The sequence below is a fragment of the Leptopilina boulardi genome, unplaced genomic scaffold (genome assembly GCF_019393585.1).
Source record: "Leptopilina boulardi isolate dan_hultmark-lab unplaced genomic scaffold, ZJU_Lbou_2.1 LbouV2_119, whole genome shotgun sequence".
NCBI classification, from domain to species: Eukaryota; Metazoa; Arthropoda; class Insecta; order Hymenoptera; family Figitidae; genus Leptopilina; species Leptopilina boulardi.
In genome coordinates this window covers 604,263-627,246 of record NW_026137662.1, presented here as the reverse complement: position 1 = coordinate 627,246, position 22,984 = coordinate 604,263, and the positions used below count along the sequence as shown (strand labels likewise).

Here is a 22,984-nt window from a genome sequence, read left to right as displayed (position 1 = left end):
TTTTTGTTCGAGACTTAGTTCAGCTCAAAAAGATCATTGATTAGTCATAATAGAATATAAAACACTTTTTGGTAAGCGACTAAAATATGAATTATCAATTTGATAGAACGAAGATTAGATTTATGAGATTATAAGTAGTAAAACCCATTTGAGTCAGACACGAAATTAAAAAGGCAGTTGTGAATTTCATTTAAAATGTTGAAAGATAAATTAATAGATAAATTGTTTTTGTGTCGAGAATAAAGTCAAGAAATTTCGGTACACGAATAAATTCTAAAAATCAATTGTGAGAATTTTTATTCAATAGAATTCCATTAGATATTATTTTCATTGAGTCGAATTTTATTTGTTCAAATTATTATTTTGCAGAGTAAATAAAAATTCTGTGTAATTTTTGGTTAGGGGCCATTCAAATATTACGTAGTGATATCTTTAGGGGTTAGTCAAAGTATCAATTTTCCATTTGAACCGCCGGCGATCAAAAGGGCTTACGCGTGAATTTCGTTGGCCCCGCATTCAGCGAGTTTCCAGCTATTTCAGGGGCCAATGAAAACCTTTTGGTCGCCGGCGATTCATTTTCACATGGAGAAATTTTGTTTTTTATTTTGTATTTAAAAAAGGGGGGCCACAAATTAGTTATAATAATTGTATACATTTTCGGTTTGTTTACATTTGACCTACCCTTATTCTGTAAAATAATAATTCGTACAAATATAAAAATTCATCTGAATGGAAAATTTTGTCTAATTAAATTAAATGAAAATTGTAAAAATAAAAAAAGAAAAACGGAAAAGCATATTATAAAATGCGTGTGCCGACTGCTTGACAACGGGATTCCAAGTTATGTGTTCGGGAGGGCGAAGACATGCGGCAGGCGCCGATCGTACTTCACCGGATGATCGAGAATCTATTTACGTTCGCAGAGACTTCTTCTCGGTACGTTTAATTCCTCTTCCACGATGACGACCCAACAACTGAGCTTCATCATGAGTCGATGATGTGATTCGCGTTAATTCATCTGTCGGGTCGCCTAATGTCTGCTAAAACGTTTCGCACCGAGTGCAACTGTTTCATGCTTGTCTTCACTTTATAAAAAGACAACATCGATAGACGATCTTTAACTTCAACTTATTTATCTCCATTAAATAGACTTCATGTTATATTCAATTAACATGATTTCCATTTTCTACAAACTTAACTCTGCTTTCACTATTTTTCTTTTTTTTTAATACACTCTAAAAACCGTTTTGTCATCGGGATTTTTAATAGGAATGGGAAATGATTTAATAATAATATAATTATATAATGTATAATAATAATATTATTATTTTAATATTATTACAATAAAATTAATAATTAATAAAATAATTATCCAATTATATTAATTAGGAAAATTATATCACAGTGAAAGTGTATAAAAATATAGTGAATTTACAAAAAATCCAGGGGAAAAATTAGGTAGCTATTATTTATATTTTTGATTGACTTGTGAATTAATTCTTTATCATAAAGGTATAAAAATAATTTTTAAAATAATAACTATAATAAAGGTTTATAAATAAATACGCCTTCACATAGGCATTTGAATTACACACGTGTAAGAACTCACAAATCAATAATATAGGTTCAGTAATGTTTTTAAATTTATAGTGTTTGAAAACTATTCCAAATATAGAAAATGATTAATTACCTTTCTACTTCATTAATTGTATATCTCCACTGTTATTTTTAATTATCGTTTTATTTAATCTCATTAGAAGCTGTCGCTCTTAAAGAGTTCTTTATTTACTTACCTCTATTATTTAATTATCATTGAATTATATTTAATAATAATATTTGTTTAGATTATAAAATTTTAAATATGATAAAATTTTAATTATCTCTTTTAATTAATTTTTTTTTTAATTTTTGTTGACTAAACAAATTTTTTTTGGAATAAAATTTTTAAAAAAATTTTTAAATAAAATTAATTAAAAATGTTTCAAATAAAATTATTAAAAAAATATAAAACCGCTTGCCATTAACAATTATTATTGACTTTTATTAATAAATAATTGTTTAATATCAATGTATGTGGTAAATAAATAAAATAAACTAAGTAACCTTTAAAATTACGTAAATTATCATTAATAACTAAAACAATCATTAAAAGGAAGTAAAGACATAATCGATGCTACTAGATCAATTTTTCAAGGTCCCCTTTGTAATTTTTTAATCTCGCGATTGAAATCAAAATTAACGTTGATTATAAAATCAAAATTTTATTTTCAAAAATTTCATATTTTTTTTTAATACTTAACTCAGCGTACTTTTCATTTTATGAATGAAAAGGTAAAAAAATGTTTACCTTTTTTTATAAAATTTTTATTTAAACCAAATAAAATTTATTTCTCTGGGTGAAGTAATTAAAAAAAAGTCAATTTCTGTTAAATTGAGAACTGTTTGTAAAAATAATTTTTCAAATAGACAATAGTAAATTAAACCGGGCAGGATTTTTTTAGAAAAAAGTTTATTTATGGAACTTTTTTTTTTATTTATTTACATTGACTGAAGTGTGGCTTGCGCACAATCGTTTTCAACGTTAACGTAACAGTTCGTTTAGTGTCTTTTGGGAATTGATTTCCAGTTGCTTGGCAACTGGTTGAGTTCCAGGTTGCTACCACGCTACTATAAGCAGCCGGCAGTTAGTAAACCGGTTGCGTGGCGCGTGGTGTGAAAATGGATTTACCTGATATCGAAAACATACCGGGTAAAATTTTTTTGATTAATTTATCAAAAAAAAAAATTATTTATTTCACGTATCAATTTTTTTTTAATCTAAAACAAAGAAGGACTTAAATAAAATTTGCAATTTTAGCTTACAATGTACATCACGCAACAATTTTTTGTTCACTATTGTTATTATTATTATTATTATTATTATTTTAATTTTTCATTTTTAAATGAAAAATTAGCTAAATCAAACAATTGTTTTAATATTACTTATAATAATTTAAATAATAATAATAATAATAATAAAATAATTATAATAGTAATAATAATAATAATTCATATAGTATTATTTAAACAAATGGAAAACTTGTTGCAAACATATATTTTTAAACTAAAGGAAACTCATTTAAATTTAACAAAATTTTGTTCGGAACAACTGAAGCTTCATTATATCGAAGAAATATTTTATAAAAATTTAAATAACAATTATTTTTAATAACAATTTATTTTTTATTTTGAAGTTGGATTAAAAAAAAAATTTAATTTCGGGAAAATTTGAAATAACTCTACAGTGGCAAAAATTGAAGGAAAATGATAAATTTTTCTGTATAAGTAATAATAATAATAATAAATATTTTTTTATATAGAAATTTCTAGAAATCGAATATAGTTAATTTAGTAATTTATTTTTATTGAAATAAAGGGGAAAATAATGTGTCATTGCTCTCACTATATTAATAGAATTGAACTTCAAAAAAGAATTTCTTTTTTTTGTTTTAGGAAGTTGATTTTGATCACGTGCATATTAATAATAATGATATGTATACTTTACTTAGATAGATGCATATATAGGTATATAATACATTTTTGTGGAAAAACTAACAGAGGAGTAATGACTTTGCATGTTGCCGAATCGATCAATTTCTTCATCCCTTTTTTTTCTAATTATATCCCTCTTGTACTCACTTTATCATATAATGTCTTTTTTTTCTAGAAAAAAAAAGAAATTAATATGCAATACATTTTTTATATATTTTCATATAAAAAAAATTCTTTATAATACATTTTGTGTTTATTATAATTACTAATAATAATTACAGAAAGTGGAGCTGTGTTTACAATTGGCCGCAGTAGATTTGCTGACAATATAGCTTCACATTTTTTCATCAGAAAAGATCCAGTGATTTCAGTGACTTGTGGTGATGAACATTCGGCTGTTATTTGTCGTAAGTATTTTATAGAATAAAAAAAAATTGATTTTTTTTTTATTCAAAAATTTTTCATTCTTATGATTTTTGAAAATATTTATTTTTAAATTTTATTTTATCATAAAATTTTTATTTTTTATCTTGTAGAATATTCATATTTCCATTACCAACTCTAACATTTCTGATATATATTGCGCGCAAATCAATATAGAGTCTTGTTTTCATCTTCAAAATATCGCATTATTCAGGGTTGGTTACTTGGAATTTTGTTTAATTTGCATAGGTCAGTAATCAAGACACGTAAATCCCTTTTTTAGATGTCTGGTATTCATTATAGTTTAGTGGAAATAATTTCTATTTTTACTCTAAGCAAGGCATTATTATTTTTCCGAATTATCATAAAAACAAATTTTCATTTAATTACATTTATATTTGGCTGAATTTTTATTTAATCAAATAAATTAATCCAAATTTTTATTTTTCGAATTTTGTTGAATTCTTATTTAACCAAATTTTAATTTCTTTGAATTTGTGTTTAGTTGAATTCATATTTAACCAAATAAATTTAGCCAAGTTTTTATTTTTCGAATTTAGTTGAATTTTCATTTAACCAAATTTTTATTTAAAATTGAATTAACCATTAGCAAAATTGTCATTTAACTGAATTGTGTTTTAATCCAACTTTTATTTAGCTAAAATATTTTAGCGCGAATTTCAAAATTAACTGAAATTTCTTGCAAGAGCTCTATGCTTACTCTACATACATAATTTTGAACAAGATAGTTTGATGGTTATCAGAAAAAAAAGAATAGAAAAAATGGCAAAGTTCCCGGTACATATTTTGTTGTTAGAAAATGTTTTTCCAAGATTATATATAGTGTGAAAATATTTTCTCCATATAGCAAGAATATTATAATAAGTTTCAAATGTTTATGCAATATTGTTGTTGAGTGCGCGGGGAGATTGAAGACATGGAATGATTAACAATTGCTGCAGTGTATGGCATGTCGGCAAAACTTGTGTCCACAGAAAAGGTAACCTTTGTCCATACCGAAATCGATACGCGCGACTCTTGGCGGTCTCGCGCCTATCTCGCCATTTTAATCTAGGACGATGAAAAAAAAATTATAATTTATTTAAATCGCTCTTTAAATTTAGCAACAGAGTAGCCTCCACCTTTTTTTTTTCTCAAACCACTTTATATATTAAATCGCATTTTTTTCGTTATTTCCATTAAAAGTCTCTCTTTAATTTCTTTATATATTCACGCCGATATCACGTGACAGAAGTAATTTCAAAATTAAAATTTACGTTTTACAGTGGTAATTAAAATGAGAATCACAAAAAAATTTTTTGTTATCTGAAAAAAGAGTTTTATTTTCATATTGTCCATTATAGCTAAATTTTCATTTTTTTTGACAAACAAAAATGTTGTTAAATTAAAGCTCGGCTAAATAAATATGTTGAATAAAAACTCGACTTAATAAATATTTACTTAAATGAAGAATCGGTTAAATAAATATTATTTTAAGTAAAAATGCTTCTAAATGAAAACTCGACTAAATAAATATTCTGCTAAATAAAAGCTCGGCTGAATGACAATTCGGCTAAATGAAAATTCGGTTTGATAAATATTTTGTTAAATAAAAATACGACTCAATAAATATTTTATTCGGTAAAAACGTGAATTAAAAAATATTCTGCTGAATGAAAATTTTACTAAATAAAAATATTCTACTAAATAAAAATTTGTTTAAATAAAATTCTGCTTAGAATTTTGGTTAAGTGAAAAAGAATCGAATAAAGTAGCGCGATACATGTTTGTTAGAAAATAGAGTTTCATCTGATATAAATAAATTTGGAAGACACCAGATGTTATATATTGGATGTCAAATAAATAGACTATTTTTATTTTTTTCAGAAAGTGGACGACTTTTCGTCTTTGGTAGCAATGATTGGGGTCAACTTGGACTTGGGCACAAGAATCACGTGAGCAAACCATCATGCGTTAAAAGTCAGTATTAACATATTTGCCTTTCACGATAAATCTTTTGTTTCCTGAAGTTAATGCACGTGCATATGTGAATTATGGCAGCTTAATAAGCATCGATTCTTCACCGATAACAAACTTCACCTTTCATTATGTACATTTTCTATATACATACATATATATATATAGATACGTATGTCTAAATTCATACTTTTGTCTTAAAATTAAAAATGCAAATTAGCACTATAAAAAATGAAGTGGGGAACTTTGAACTTTTAATATTTAAATAAAAAATCTTTTTTATTTATTATAGAAATTTTGAGTCAAATTATAAATGAATAAAAATTTTATAAATAAATATAAAATTTTTATAAAAATAATTTATTTTTATTTTGTTTTTTTAAAGTAATTTGTAGGGAAAATGAATTTTTTTTTTATGAATTGAATGATAAAAGTAAAATGATAAATTGCCTTTTTTCTGTTTGCAGTTCTAAAGCCGGAGAAAGTGACACATGTCGCATGTGGAAGAGCTCACACTTTGATATGCACCGGTGAGTATTCACAGGAAAATCGAATGATAGAGTGCACATAAAATATATAAAAAGCTTTTTAATGTATCAGAAGTCAATGAACTCATTATCCTCAATATTTTATTTGCTCCAATTTTTCATAAAATGAAATGAATTTAAAAGACATTTTTTTTTACTTTGAAACAATTTTTTTTAAATGAATAAATTATAAACAATAGATATAATAAATCAACAAGTTGTAAATTCAGATGTTCATTACATGAACATTTTGCTTCCTCTTTACAAACAGCAAAAAAATTTGCTTCCTCCTGGAGAAAGCATTAACATCGAAATAAACATACGAGTAGAGGAAGACCCCAAATAGCACCATTAATGCACTTTTTGTCACAGGAAAATCGACAAAAAAAATCAATTCTTTTTAGGCAGACAATTTCATATCAATTTCTTGCACAAAATACACCTAAAAGTGTAGAAAAAAATTGACAGCCCGATCCGAGTAGAGGAAGACCTATATTTTGACCTTTATAGCTTTTATCGTAAAAAAAAAATTTTCAAAAAAATTCAATTTTTCTTAGGCAGACTATTTTATTACAATTTCTTGCACAAAATACACCTAAAAGTGTAGAAAAAAATTGACAGCCCGATCCGAGTAGAGGAACACCAATTTTATGACCATTAAAGCGATTTTCGTAAAAAAAAAATTTTCAAAAAAATTCAATTTTTCTTAGGCACACTATTTTATTTCAATTTCTTGCACAAAATACACCTAAAAGTGTAGAAAAAAATTGACAGCCCGATCCGAGTAGAGGAACACCAATTTTATGACCATTAAAGCGATTTTCGTAAAAAAAAATTTTCAAAAAAATTCAATTTTTCTTAGGCACACTATTTTATTTCAATTTCTTGCACAAAATACACCTAAAAGTGTAGAAAAAAATTGACAGCCCGATCCGAGTAGAGGAACACCAATTTTATGACCATTAAAGCGATTTTCGTAAAAAAAAAATTTTCAAAAAAATTCAATTTTTCTTAGGCAGACTATTTTATTACAATTTCTTGCACAAAATACACCTAAAAGTGTAGAAAAAAATTGACAGCCCGATCCGAGTAGAGGAACACCAATTTTATGACCATTAAAGCGATTTTCGTAAAAAAAAAATTTTCAAAAAAATTCAATTTTTCTTAGGCACACTATTTTATTTCAATTTCTTGCACAAAATACACCTAAAAGTGTAGAAAAAAATTGACAGCCCGATCCGAGTAGAGGAAGACCTATATTTTGACCTTTATAGCTTTTATCGTAAAAAAAAAATTTTCAAAAAAATTTAATTTTTCTTAGGCAGACTATTTTATTACAATTTCTTGCACAAAATACACCTAAAAGTGTAGAAAAAAATTGACAGCCCGATCCGAGTAGAGGAACACCAATTTTATGACCATTAAAGCGATTTTCGTAAAAAAAAATTTTCAAAAAAATTCAATTTTTCTTAGGCACACTATTTTATTTCAATTTCTTGCACAAAATACACCTAAAAGTGTAGAAAAAAATTGACAGCCCGATCCGAGTAGAGGAACACCAATTTTATGACCATTAAAGCGATTTTCGTAAAAAAAAATTTTCAAAAAAATTCAATTTTTCTTAGGCACACTATTTTATTTCAATTTCTTGCACAAAATACACCTAAAAGTGTAGAAAAAAATTGACAGCCCGATCCGAGTAGAGGAACACCAATTTTATGACCATTAAAGCGATTTTCGTAAAAAAAAATTTTCAAAAAAATTCAATTTTTCTTAGGCACACTATTTTATTTCAATTTCTTGCACAAAATACACCTAAAAGTGTAGAAAAAAATTGACAGCCCGATCCGAGTAGAGGAACACCAATTTTATGACCATTAAAGCGATTTTCGTAAAAAAAAAATTTTCAAAAAAATTCAATTTTTCTTAGGCACACTATTTTATTACAATTTCTTGCACAAAATACACCTAAAAGTGTAGAAAAAAATTGACAGCCCGATCCGAGTAGAGGAACACCAATTTTATGACCATTAAAGCGATTTTCGTAAAAAAAAAATTTTCAAAAAAATTCAATTTTTCTTAGGCACACTATTTTATTTCAATTTCTTGCACAAAATACACCTAAAAGTGTAGAAAAAAATTGACAGCCCGATCCGAGTAGAGGAAGACCTATATTTTGACCTTTATAGCTTTTATCGTAAAAAAAAAATTTTCAAAAAAATTCAATTTTTCTTAGGCACACTATTTTATTTCAATTTCTTGCACAAAATACACCTAAAAGTGTAGAAAAAAATTGACAGCCCGATCCGAGTAGAGGAACACCAATTTTATGACCATTAAAGCGATTTTCGTAAAAAAAAAATTTTCAAAAAAATTCAATTTTTCTTAGGCACACTATTTTATTTCAATTTCTTGCACAAAATACACCTAAAAGTGTAGAAAAAAATTGACAGCCCGATCCGAGTAGAGGAACACCAATTTTATGACCATTAAAGCGATTTTCGTAAAAAAAAAATTTTCAAAAAAATTCAATTTTTCTTAGGCACACTATTTTATTTCAATTTCTTGCACAAAATACACCTAAAAGTGTAGAAAAAAATTGACAGCCCGATCCGAGTAGAGGAACACCAATTTTATGACCATTAAAGCGATTTTCGTAAAAAAAAAATTTTCAAAAAAATTCAATTTTTCTTAGGCACACTATTTTATTTCAATTTCTTGCACAAAATACACCTAAAAGTGTAGAAAAAAATTGACAGCCCGATCCGAGTAGAGGAAGACCTATATTTTGACCTTTATAGCTTTTATCGTAAAAAAAAAATTTTCAAAAAAATTTAATTTTTCTTAGGCAGACTATTTTATTACAATTTCTTGCACAAAATACACCTAAAAGTGTAGAAAAAAATTGACAGCCCGATCCGAGTAGAGGAACACCAATTTTATGACCATTAAAGCGATTTTCGTAAAAAAAAAATTTTCAAAAAAATTCAATTTTTCTTAGGCAGACTATTTTATTACAATTTCTTGCACAAAATACACCTAAAAGTGTAGAAAAAAATTGACAGCCCGATCCGAGTAGAGGAACACCAATTTTATGACCATTAAAGCGATTTTCGTAAAAAAAAAATTTTCAAAAAAATTCAATTTTTCTTAGGCACACTATTTTATTTCAATTTCTTGCACAAAATACACCTAAAAGTGTAGAAAAAAATTGACAGCCCGATCCGAGTAGAGGAAGACCTATATTTTGACCTTTATAGCTTTTATCGTAAAAAAAAAATTTTCAAAAAAATTTAATTTTTCTTAGGCAGACTATTTTATTACAATTTCTTGCACAAAATACACCTAAAAGTGTAGAAAAAAATTGACAGCCCGATCCGAGTAGAGGAACACCAATTTTATGACCATTAAAGCGATTTTCGTAAAAAAAAAATTTTCAAAAAAATTCAATTTTTCTTAGGCACACTATTTTATTTCAATTTCTTGCACAAAATACACCTAAAAGTGTAGAAAAAAATTGACAGCCCGATCCGAGTAGAGGAAGACCTATATTTTGACCTTTATAGCTTTTATCGTAAAAAAAAAATTTTCAAAAAAATTTAATTTTTCTTAGGCAGACTATTTTATTACAATTTCTTGCACAAAATACACCTAAAAGTGTAGAAAAAAATTGACAGCCCGATTCGAGTAGAGGAACACCAATTTTATGACCATTAAAGCGATTTTCGTAAAAAAAAAATTTTCAAAAAAATTCAATTTTTCTTAGGCAGACTATTTTATTACAATTTCTTGCACAAAATACACCTAAAAGTGTAGAAAAAAATTGACAGCCCGATCCGAGTAGAGGAACACCAATTTTATGACCATTAAAGCGATTTTCGTAAAAAAAAAATTTTCAAAAAAATTCAATTTTTCTTAGGCACACTATTTTATTTCAATTTCTTGCACAAAATACACCTAAAAGTGTAGAAAAAAATTGACAGCCCGATCCGAGTAGAGGAAGACCTATATTTTGACCTTTATAGCTTTTATCGTAAAAAAAAAATTTTCAAAAAAATTTAATTTTTCTTAGGCAGACTATTTTATTACAATTTCTTGCACAAAATACACCTAAAAGTGTAGAAAAAAATTGACAGCCCGATCCGAGTAGAGGAACACCAATTTTATGACCATTAAAGCGATTTTCGTAAAAAAAAAATTTTCAAAAAAATTCAATTTTTCTTAGGCACACTATTTTATTTCAATTTCTTGCACAAAATACACCTAAAAGTGTAGAAAAAAATTGACAGCCCGATCCGAGTAGAGGAAGACCTATATTTTGACCTTTATAGCTTTTATCGTAAAAAAAAAATTTTCAAAAAAATTTAATTTTTCTTAGGCAGACTATTTTATTACAATTTCTTGCACAAAATACACCTAAAAGTGTAGAAAAAAATTGACAGCCCGATTCGAGTAGAGGAACACCAATTTTATGACCATTAAAGCGATTTTCGTAAAAAAAAAATTTTCAAAAAAATTCAATTTTTCTTAGGCAGACTATTTTATTACAATTTCTTGCACAAAATACACCTAAAAGTGTAGAAAAAAATTGACAGCCCGATCCGAGTAGAGGAACACCAATTTTATGACCATTAAAGCGATTTTCGTAAAAAAAAAATTTTCAAAAAAATTCAATTTTTCTTAGGCACACTATTTTATTTCAATTTCTTGCACAAAATACACCTAAAAGTGTAGAAAAAAATTGACAGCCCGATCCGAGTAGAGGAAGACCTATATTTTGACCTTTATAGCTTTTATCGTAAAAAAAAAATTTTCAAAAAAATTTAATTTTTCTTAGGCAGACTATTTTATTACAATTTCTTGCACAAAATACACCTAAAAGTGTAGAAAAAAATTGACAGCCCGATCCGAGTAGAGGAACACCAATTTTATGACCATTAAAGCGATTTTCGTAAAAAAAAAATTTTCAAAAAAATTCAATTTTTCTTAGGCACACTATTTTATTTCAATTTCTTGCACAAAATACACCTAAAAGTGTAGAAAAAAATTGACAGCCCGATCCGAGTAGAGGAAGACCTATATTTTGACCTTTATAGCTTTTATCGTAAAAAAAAAATTTTCAAAAAAATTTAATTTTTCTTAGGCAGACTATTTTATTACAATTTCTTGCACAAAATACACCTAAAAGTGTAGAAAAAAATTGACAGCCCGATTCGAGTAGAGGAACACCAATTTTATGACCATTAAAGCGATTTTCGTAAAAAAAAAATTTTCAAAAAAATTCAATTTTTCTTAGGCAGACTATTTTATTACAATTTCTTGCACAAAATACACCTAAAAGTGTAGAAAAAAATTGACAGCCCGATCCGAGTAGAGGAACACCAATTTTATGACCATTAAAGCGATTTTCGTAAAAAAAAAATTTTCAAAAAAATTCAATTTTTCTTAGGCACACTATTTTATTTCAATTTCTTGCACAAAATACACCTAAAAGTGTAGAAAAAAATTGACAGCCCGATCCGAGTAGAGGAACACCAATTTTATGACCATTAAAGCGATTTTCGTAAAAAAAAAATTTTCAAAAAAATTCAATTTTTCTTAGGCACACTATTTTATTTCAATTTCTTGCACAAAATACACCTAAAAGTGTAGAAAAAAATTGACAGCCCGATCCGAGTAGAGGAACACCAATTTTATGACCATTAAAGCGATTTTCGTAAAAAAAAAATTTTCAAAAAAATTCAATTTTTCTTAGGCACACTATTTTATTTCAATTTCTTGCACAAAATACACCTAAAAGTGTAGAAAAAAATTGACAGCCCGATCCGAGTAGAGGAAGACCTATATTTTGACCTTTATAGCTTTTATCGTAAAAAAAAAATTTTCAAAAAAATTCAATTTTTCTTAGGCACACTATTTTATTTCAATTTCTTGCACAAAATACACCTAAAAGTGTAGAAAAAAATTGACAGCCCGATCCGAGTAGAGGAACACCAATTTTATGACCATTAAAGCGATTTTCGTAAAAAAAAAATTTTCAAAAAAATTCAATTTTTCTTAGGCACACTATTTTATTTCAATTTCTTGCACAAAATACACCTAAAAGTGTAGAAAAAAATTGACAGCCCGATCCGAGTAGAGGAACACCAATTTTATGACCATTAAAGCGATTTTCGTAAAAAAAAAATTTTCAAAAAAATTCAATTTTTCTTAGGCACACTATTTTATTTCAATTTCTTGCACAAAATACACCTAAAAGTGTAGAAAAAAATTGACAGCCCGATCCGAGTAGAGGAAGACCTATATTTTGACCTTTATAGCTTTTATCGTAAAAAAAAAATTTTCAAAAAAATTTAATTTTTCTTAGGCAGACTATTTTATTACAATTTCTTGCACAAAATACACCTAAAAGTGTAGAAAAAAATTGACAGCCCGATCCGAGTAGAGGAACACCAATTTTATGACCATTAAAGCGATTTTCGTAAAAAAAAAATTTTCAAAAAAATTCAATTTTTCTTAGGCACACTATTTTATTTCAATTTCTTGCACAAAATACACCTAAAAGTGTAGAAAAAAATTGACAGCCCGATCCGAGTAGAGGAACACCAATTTTATGACCATTAAAGCGATTTTCGTAAAAAAAAAATTTTCAAAAAAATTCAATTTTTCTTAGGCACACTATTTTATTTCAATTTCTTGCACAAAATACACCTAAAAGTGTAGAAAAAAATTGACAGCCCGATCCGAGTAGAGGAAGACCTATATTTTGACCTTTATAGCTTTTATCGTAAAAAAAAAATTTTCAAAAAAATTTAATTTTTCTTAGGCAGACTATTTTATTACAATTTCTTGCACAAAATACACCTAAAAGTGTAGAAAAAAATTGACAGCCCGATCCGAGTAGAGGAACACCAATTTTATGACCATTAAAGCGATTTTCGTAAAAAAAAAATTTTCAAAAAAATTCAATTTTTCTTAGGCAGACTATTTTATTACAATTTCTTGCACAAAATACACCTAAAAGTGTAGAAAAAAATTGACAGCCCGATCCGAGTAGAGGAACACCAATTTTATGACCATTAAAGCGATTTTCGTAAAAAAAAAATTTTCAAAAAAATTCAATTTTTCTTAGGCACACTATTTTATTTCAATTTCTTGCACAAAATACACCTAAAAGTGTAGAAAAAAATTGACAGCCCGATCCGAGTAGAGGAAGACCTATATTTTGACCTTTATAGCTTTTATCGTAAAAAAAAAATTTTCAAAAAAATTCAATTTTTCTTAGGCACACTATTTTATTTCAATTTCTTGCACAAAATACACCTAAAAGTGTAGAAAAAAATTGACAGCCCGATCCGAGTAGAGGAACACCAATTTTATGACCATTAAAGCGATTTTCGTAAAAAAAAAATTTTCAAAAAAATTCAATTTTTCTTAGGCAGACTATTTTATTACAATTTCTTGCACAAAATACACCTAAAAGTGTAGAAAAAAATTGACAGCCCGATCCGAGTAGAGGAACACCAATTTTATGACCATTAAAGCGATTTTCGTAAAAAAAAAATTTTCAAAAAAATTCAATTTTTCTTAGGCACACTATTTTATTTCAATTTCTTGCACAAAATACACCTAAAAGTGTAGAAAAAAATTGACAGCCCGATCCGAGTAGAGGAAGACCTATATTTTGACCTTTATAGCTTTTATCGTAAAAAAAAAATTTTCAAAAAAATTCAATTTTTCTTAGGCACACTATTTTATTTCAATTTCTTGCACAAAATACACCTAAAAGTGTAGAAAAAAATTGACAGCCCGATCCGAGTAGAGGAACACCAATTTTATGACCATTAAAGCGATTTTCGTAAAAAAAAAATTTTCAAAAAAATTCAATTTTTCTTAGGCACACTATTTTATTTCAATTTCTTGCACAAAATACACCTAAAAGTGTAGAAAAAAATTGACAGCCCGATCCGAGTAGAGGAACACCAATTTTATGACCATTAAAGCGATTTTCGTAAAAAAAAAATTTTCAAAAAAATTCAATTTTTCTTAGGCACACTATTTTATTTCAATTTCTTGCACAAAATACACCTAAAAGTGTAGAAAAAAATTGACAGCCCGATCCGAGTAGAGGAACACCAATTTTATGACCATTAAAGCGATTTTCGTAAAAAAAAAATTTTCAAAAAAATTCAATTTTTCTTAGGCACACTATTTTATTTCAATTTCTTGCACAAAATACACCTAAAAGTGTAGAAAAAAATTGACAGCCCGATCCGAGTAGAGGAACACCAATTTTATGACCATTAAAGCGATTTTCGTAAAAAAAAAATTTTCAAAAAAATTCAATTTTTCTTAGGCAGACTATTTTATTACAATTTCTTGCACAAAATACACCTAAAAGTGTAGAAAAAAATTGACAGCCCGATCCGAGTAGAGGAACACCAATTTTATGACCATTAAAGCGATTTTCGTAAAAAAAAAATTTTCAAAAAAATTCAATTTTTCTTAGGCAGACTATTTTATTACAATTTCTTGCACAAAATACACCTAAAAGTGTAGAAAAAAATTGACAGCCCGATCCGAGTAGAGGAACACCAATTTTATGACCATTAAAGCGATTTTCGTAAAAAAAAAATTTTCAAAAAAATTCAATTTTTCTTAGGCAGACTAAATCCATTAAAACCTGTTAAAGTTATCTTCTAAACAAAAAAGGGATCTACACACACACACACACACTCACATACATACATCCGGACAATTGTTCAGGATCTCATGTTACATGTTTCTATAAAGAAAAAAATTTGTTTCCGCCACTTTGAAAAGTTCTATCAATTTAAGGACTACAAAGCTTCCTCCACGAGGAAGCAAAATAATTAGGAATTAAATATAATTTTTATTCATCACAAAATTTTAATTAATAGAAAATATAATTATTTTTTATTTTAGCCGGACAGAAAATATTTGCATGTGGCAGCGATCAGGAGGGACAATTAGGAAGAGGAAGTAATGCAGTTGGTGATAGTTCGAGTTCACCAGTAATGGTTCATGATTGTGGAATTGTTGGACCAAAAGTTATTCAATTATCAGCTGGATCTCATCATTCAATGATTTTAACAGGCGATGGATCAGTTTATGTTTGGGGAAGTAATTTGGAAGGACAACTTGGTCTCCCAGGCACAACTGGTCTTGTTAATAAACCCACAAAAGTCCAGATACCCGATAAAATTAAACAAATCAGCGCTGGATATTATCATTCCGCTTTTCTCACTGGTAAAAAAAATTTATTTTATCTAAACTTTATAAAATACAAATACATATAAAATTTTTTTAAATGTTTTCATTGTTTAGAAAGTGGCCTTGTTTATATTTGCGGTGAGTCTGAAAGTGGCAAATTGGGAATAGATGTAAAATTTTCAACACAAGCTGCACCTAAACAAATTCAACTTCCAAAATTAGTGACAAAAATTGCTTGTGGTGGTCATCATACTCTTATATTAACTGGTAAAGATTTTGAGAAAAAAGAATTATTTTATTTTAATCAAAATTATTGAAATAATAATAATTATTATTATTAATAAATAATTATTAATTTATTAAAAGAAAATTGTTTTTCCTTTTAGAGGATGGTGGTATTTATTGCATGGGAAGTAATTCAAGTGGTCAACTTGGTTTGGGTACAAATGTGACCGAACTACAAACACCGAATCTTCTTCCATTGGATATTTTACAAAATGAAATGATATCGAAAATATCATGCGGCGAGAGTCATAGTGCAATTTTGACTGGTGAGAAAATAATATTTAATTTAAAAAAATTTTTGACATTGATTTAATAATTAATTTTAATGATTTAAAGATAATGGTAAAATTTTCACCTGTGGTGATGGAAGGCATGGAAAATTGGGATTAGAAGAAAATGAGAACAATGTTCATGAACTAACTTTTGCTGCCAGATATCAAGATCTTTTCGTTACAAATGTTTCTTGTGGAGGCTGCCATACAATTTTAATTGGTCGAAGAAGAGATTCGTCAATTCAAATGGTATTATTTATTTGATTAATTTTTTTTTTTTATTTTAATTTTTCAAGTTTCATATATTCAATTTTATACTTTATATATGCTTTTTACATGTATACATTTTACATTATATATACTTTTATCTATTATTCAAATTTGCAGTTACCTTACTAGTCAACTATAATTTTTAATATTAATTTCTGTTTAACACGTGTCGAGGTTCTAAATATAAATTTAAGTTGCTCATAAAATTCTACAGCACATATGTTTACGTTACATGCAAGTCAACACGTGATGCCTTTCCTCAAAATATTTACGATCAGAAATGCACTTTTAGTATAAAATTGAATGAAAGAGAATATTACTAAAATTTCACTCTCAAAATTACAAAGTATATAAAACAGAGAATTAATTCAAAAATGAATGTCAACTATTATTAGATAAACACTGAAAAAAGAAATTTATTAAATTCAAATAATCGATTACTATTATCAAATAAATATCTGTATTTGAACTGTCTTTAAAATAAATTTATTTTATAATAGTCGATTATTTTAATCAAATAAATTTTTTTTCCGTAAGAATAATTATTAATTAAATTGCGAATTGAAAAAAAGTTTTCGATTTTAATCTAATCATTCGAAAGGCCTTGAACTTAATTTTGCTTTTTTTAGGACCCCTCAGCACAGAAGAAAAATCCCCTACCGCCCCTTAAAGTACCGATTAACAGGCTCCAAACAGGAAATTATACGGAACAAGTGGAAAATGAGAGCACGCAAGAAATCGATACAAACACTGATAAAATAAAAGATGAAGCGATAAAAGACACGGAAACGAGTGAATGCGCAGAAAATAATAAAACTAGTTCAGTTGACATTGTGACTATGAACGTAAACGACAATTCAACTAAAAATGAAGAAATCGCAGAAAAGAATTCCCCAAATATTGAGGATGATAATATTGAAGAAAAAGCAGATATTGAAAATAATGAGAAAGAAAATATGGAATCATTGATGAATACAATGTCTTCCGATCCAGATACAATGCCTATTGAAAATGAAAAATCTAAAGAAGAAAAAGAAAAAGTTGAAGATGGATCCGAAGAAATTGCCATGGCAGAGGAGAGAATTGAAAAACCAATTTCACCACCAATTATGAAACCACCGCCGAAACCACCACGACAAAAATCCGGTACTGAAAGTAATTCATCGACACTACCATCGACACCAGTGAAAAATGACGATTCAGAATTAATTACTGAAATCGAAGAAAGAATGGTGAATGAATTGAAGGAAGATACTTCTTCAATTGGATCGGTTGATACACAAAAAACTCGATCGGCAACGTCAGAACGTAGAGGCGATGAACAAGTTACCAATGGAATGAAAAATGGCGAAGAAAAAATTAATAAAAATAATAATGGCGATGAGGAGAAAATTGAAGATCAAGATATTATTGATGATGCTGATGATGTTCAATTGCCAGCTTCAAAAACAGGTGATTTTATGAGACGCATGAATAAGTTTTCAATATCGTTAGAATTTTCATTTAATACAATTTTATTAGACTTATTCATGCGTCCCGATTTTATTGTATTAATTTTGAGATTCAAACAAAATAATTGGTTAATTAAGTTTTAATTTCAAAATAATGTAAATAATAAATTTTCTTTTAGGAAAAATGTCGAGATTATTTAAAAGTAAAAAGCAACAGGAAGCTGTGAATGGAACCAAAGAGCTCACTGCATCAAACTTGAAGTCAAAGGTAAAACAAATTTATTAAATTATTTTATATTGTCTTTGAAAAATATCTGGGGAGAAATTAATTATTAAATTAATTTTATTTGTTAAAAGAAATCCGAATGAAATTGTTTTAAAAAAAATATATATTTTAAATTTTCAGTCAAGGACGTGTACTTTATTGTGAAGTCTTCGAGAAAGCAGTTTTCCTCTTTGTTTTTCTTTTTCCAAAGTTGGTTAAAAAAAGAAATGAAGAAGACGAAATATAATAGTGCCTTGAAGAAAAAATCCGTCCAATGAAAAATCGAAGCACAAAAACATTTTTTTTTGTGAGGTAATTAAAACCATGATTAATAACAGATGGTCCAAAACTATAGTGATATCTACAAGCCTTCGTAAATATAAATTTAATATTCTAGTTGATAAATAATTTTAAGTATTACAAAAATAATTAAATTAATTATTAGATTTTAATAACAAAATATACCAGCTTACTTTCTAGTCCAATACATTGAAAAAAAATTATTATATACATAAATAAATGGTAAAAAATAAAACATTTACATTTTTTCTTGATTAAGAAAAATTGTCAAAATATACTATTTTTTACTGTTTTTTAGAAAAAAATATTACAAAATATTTTTTTTTCAATGTATTCTCCTCATATACACACATAAAAATTTCGTCATTTGTTACCGTTATATTATCTTTTCGTATTTTATTACTTTCAAATTTAAAAAAAATATTCTATAAAGAAATAAAAATACTTTATAATATCGTAATAAATGAAAAAATATTCTTACTTCGATTTCAAGTGTGTACGTGAGTAAATATGCAGTTATTAGTCAATTTGCAAAATTACATAATTCGTTTTTCTCCAGTTCCCTTGACAATTGCTGATATCAAAATGGAAAAAAAATATTTATATGTAAATATATTAACCAATCATTCATATATAAAGGTACTATTAAATTTTTTGTTCGATTCATTAATTTTACAAATTAATCCATAACAATTTTTTTTAATGCTTACCGGTATGTTTGAATGATGTAATTTATTTGATGGAATTTCTAATGAAAGTTTTGTCAAAATCCTTAAAATTTCGATAAATTTTTTTATTGCAATTTTTCTATTTGAATTTAGCGAGAAGAGAAAAATTGCTCTATTGTTGTAGTCAATGGGACACAAAATGGTGCCAGATTTTTCCTTGAAAAAAAAAAACATTAAAAATATGCAAGTAACAATTCATTATTATTATTTAATTAATTTAAATTTAATTAAATCATAATATAAATAAAAAAATTATTATTATTTATTATGAGTAATAAATAATTATTATAATATTTCGTTATTTTAATTATTTATTATTTAATTAATATTTGTATATATATATATAATTATCGATCTGATAAATTCAATTGAACAAGTATAATAAGCTAAACACTTGAAACTTGATAAGAATTTGAAATTAATCACGTTGATTATTACACAATATTAATAAGGAAAAAAAATTGATTAGAATTTCTTATTTCGAAGTAATGATCCTTCAAACGAATTTATTATCGTGTAAAATAGTATTATGGCATGTTATTAATTTTTTAATTGACATTAATATACCTTATGATCGTAGTATGTTTTGCAACAAGCAATAAACTCTTCACCACAATATTTTGATAAACCGGAAGTGTATAATTTTCCACTGCAAACGGCATAATTTTTTTCCACTTTTCTATTAATTACATATAATAATTAATAAATAATAATAATAATAATAATAATTATTATTATTATTATTCATAATTTGTTTATTTATATTTGACTTTTATTCATTTATTTTATAATATATAATATATAAACTTACGTTGAAGGACAACAAGAACATTGTTTAGAACAAAATAATTTCCAATCATTGAATGATAATAAGTCTGTATAGTAGGGATTTACATTAACAACCCACAATTCTTGAACCTTTTAAAAATAAAATAATACAATTTTTTTTAATCATTTTGCATTCTATTTTGAAAAAAAAGTATTTTAAAATTAAATGAAAAAATTACCTTTTCTTCATTTTCGAAGGCAATAATGTCAATGCCATAAAATCCAATATATTGCTCTTGAAGAATAATTTCTCCTATTTGTTTTGATAATTTTTCAATATTTTCTTGTGGTATTTTTGATTGTGGTATAATATAACCAACATTTGTAATGATATTATTTTTAAGTTTTATCACATCAGCAGTTGCAATCAAAAGCGGTTCAGCTGTGTCGTGTTCATTTAAAAGCCCCACACTAATTACATGATATTCTCCATTGGGACACGCTTGTAAAATTCCACCTTTTAAAAATTATAATTTTATAATTGTATTAGAATTAATTAAATTAATTTAATTTTTAAAAAAATTTAATTAAAAATTAAAGAATTAAAAAATTTTATACCATAAATTTCCAAGTCGTCAAAAAAATGTTTAGATTTTTTATAAATTTCTTTATTGCATTGAATGTCCTTGTACAATAAAACTGCAAGAATACTTTCCAATTCTTTCTCACTGAGCTAATAAGACAAACGAGTACTAATTATATAGTTACATAATTAAAAAAATTTTTTTTTTCATAATTATCGAGAATGCAAAATATTAAAAAAAAGAAAAAAAAAATATTACATACATAGTTATAATTTTCTTCCAACAAAGTAAAGATTCAATAAATAAGCTAAAAGCAATTAATAATAATAAAAAAATAATTTCAAATTACAATAAAATTATCTTACCAAAAAATTATTAATTTTTTCTCTCAATTCTTTATTAATTCGATATAGTGCCGTTTGATGACCATAATGACCGAAATTTATTTTAATAAACCATAATTTATACAGAGGATGAGTTAAAATCATTTTTGCTAAATTTGAACAGAGCTAGTTGGAAATTTTATATTTTTAATTTTTTATATTTTTTATATTAAATTTTTTTTTATTAAATAGAAATAAAATAATGATTATTACTTCTTTAAAATTAATAACTCCCATAAAGGGTGGTTGTTTGATTTTTGCCTCATAAAGAACATTCATTGTATAATTTTTATTTAGCAATCTATTTTGAAAAGTCAGACACGGACCTATAGACAATATTTTTTTATTGATGTTTCTAACTCATATACCAAATTATTAATTAGTTACCAAAAATAGCCATTTTTAATTCACTAGCAACAAGAATGTCCATTTCGCTTAAAATTCCTGGCACTATAAAAGCTTGACGTCCTGCTGTTAAATATCTCACTCTACGATAAGTCGCTGGAGTGAAGAAGAAATTTTCACAACCACTCATACAGTTTCCTTTTAGACTTTTTTTTTATAAAAATTAATTATATTTTAATAAGTAAATTTATTTAAATTAAAAATTTTAATAAATTTCTAATTTGTTTTAACTTTTAATTTTTTTTAACGTACTTGTTTTCCTCTGTTTTAATTATCCACAAATTATCGAAATTAACATCAGGTCTTACAAGAGTTACTAATTTTTGAATTAAAGAAATATTCAAATTCGTGTCATCAGGACAAATATAAAGTACTTGCGAAGCTTTATTTTCCAACCATCCTAAACGTCCAATCTATTCAATAATTTTAATTTTTTTTAATAATTTATTTCTATATTTACTTTTAAAAACAATGTTTATAAAACTCACTTGAATATTCTGTAAAGATTGATACGTTTTTTCTGCCCGACATCTGAATTCATTAGGACAAGCAAATGATGGTAAATGAACAACCACGTGGGGAAATTTTTTTGTCTTATTTAATGTTTTTGTTACACAATTGGTCCTTAGGGATTAATAAAATATTTTTTAATACTTAAATAATATTAGGTAATATTAAATTTATTATAATTAAAAAAATAACCATCTCATCATTTTTCTGCACAGTGTAGAAAACCCCTGATTTCTAATTTCATGAAAACGATTCAGATTATCGAAATCATCACTACAAATGCTATTTGGAAAAAATATTCTTCTTTTTTCATTTCTCATTTGAAAATGACACTCATTTTTCGAAATTTTTGGATTTTTTTTTAAATCTGAACCCCATTTTCCAATTTCTTCAGATTTTCCCAAATAATTCAATTTAAATAATTCAATAGGTTCTTGAAGACATGAAAGATTTTCGTAATTATCATCATAATTGAAAATTATCCGTTCTTGACATTTACATATTTTTATGTCTTGATCAGAAATAATAGATTCGGGCTAAAATAATTTTTTTTTTAATTAGATGAATTTTGCAATTAAAAATAATTATAGAAAAAATAACAAAAACAAGAATCAAAGGTGTGATTATTTGTAAGGATTAGATAAATATGTTTATACTTTATACATTGTATAAGTTCCTACTTTTTTTATTTTTTGACCTTTGATTTTACGTGAAGCCAATTTATTAGTCTCGCTATAATTATGATAATTAATTTGTTGCAAATTTAGTAGCGAGCAATTATTGCTTTCTTCAAAAAAATTACTTTTTGATTCTTCTTGATAATGTTCATTGTTGAAAGGCTCTAAATAATTTGTAATTATAATTTCAGAATTAGAGGAAATAATTTCTTTTTGTCTAAATATCAAAGCTTGATTCAATGTTTCTTGAATGATTTTCACTATTTTTTCTAATTTTGAATCGATGTCTCTGAAAAAAATGGTTAAATTTTTCAAATAATAATTTAATTGTTCAAAAACAAATTAATTAGTATAATAAAATTTTTTTTAAACAAAAGTTATTAAATACTTAACA

The 22,984-nt window shown here is 26.2% G+C and overlaps 2 protein-coding genes across 2 annotated transcripts; one reads left to right on the top strand and one right to left on the bottom strand.

The window, feature by feature from the left end:
* The first annotated feature begins 2,591 nt into the window (after positions 1 to 2,591).
* On the top strand, positions 2,592 to 18,993 carry LOC127284081 (X-linked retinitis pigmentosa GTPase regulator-like). The gene is made up of 11 exons (XM_051309381.1): positions 2,592 to 2,749; positions 3,813 to 3,938; positions 5,842 to 5,934; positions 6,399 to 6,461; positions 15,405 to 15,728; positions 15,807 to 15,959; positions 16,079 to 16,243; positions 16,314 to 16,498; positions 17,149 to 17,971; positions 18,150 to 18,238; positions 18,377 to 18,993. The coding sequence occupies exons 1-11, from the start codon at positions 2,719 to 2,721 to the stop codon at positions 18,398 to 18,400; spliced, it is 2,076 nt and encodes a 691-aa protein (XP_051165338.1). The 5' UTR covers positions 2,592 to 2,718; the 3' UTR covers positions 18,401 to 18,993.
* Positions 18,994 to 19,821: 828 nt separating this feature from the next.
* Positions 19,822 to 22,427, bottom strand: LOC127283762 (IQ domain-containing protein H-like). Its single transcript, XM_051308845.1, has 10 exons — positions 22,106 to 22,427; positions 21,892 to 22,027; positions 21,656 to 21,816; positions 21,386 to 21,549; positions 21,212 to 21,324; positions 20,981 to 21,124; positions 20,650 to 20,764; positions 20,271 to 20,548; positions 20,075 to 20,181; positions 19,822 to 19,942 (listed from the first exon to the last, which is right to left on the bottom strand). The coding sequence occupies exons 1-10, from the start codon at positions 22,231 to 22,233 to the stop codon at positions 19,822 to 19,824; spliced, it is 1,467 nt and encodes a 488-aa protein (XP_051164802.1). The 5' UTR covers positions 22,234 to 22,427.
* Positions 22,428 to 22,984: the final 557 nt, after the last annotated feature.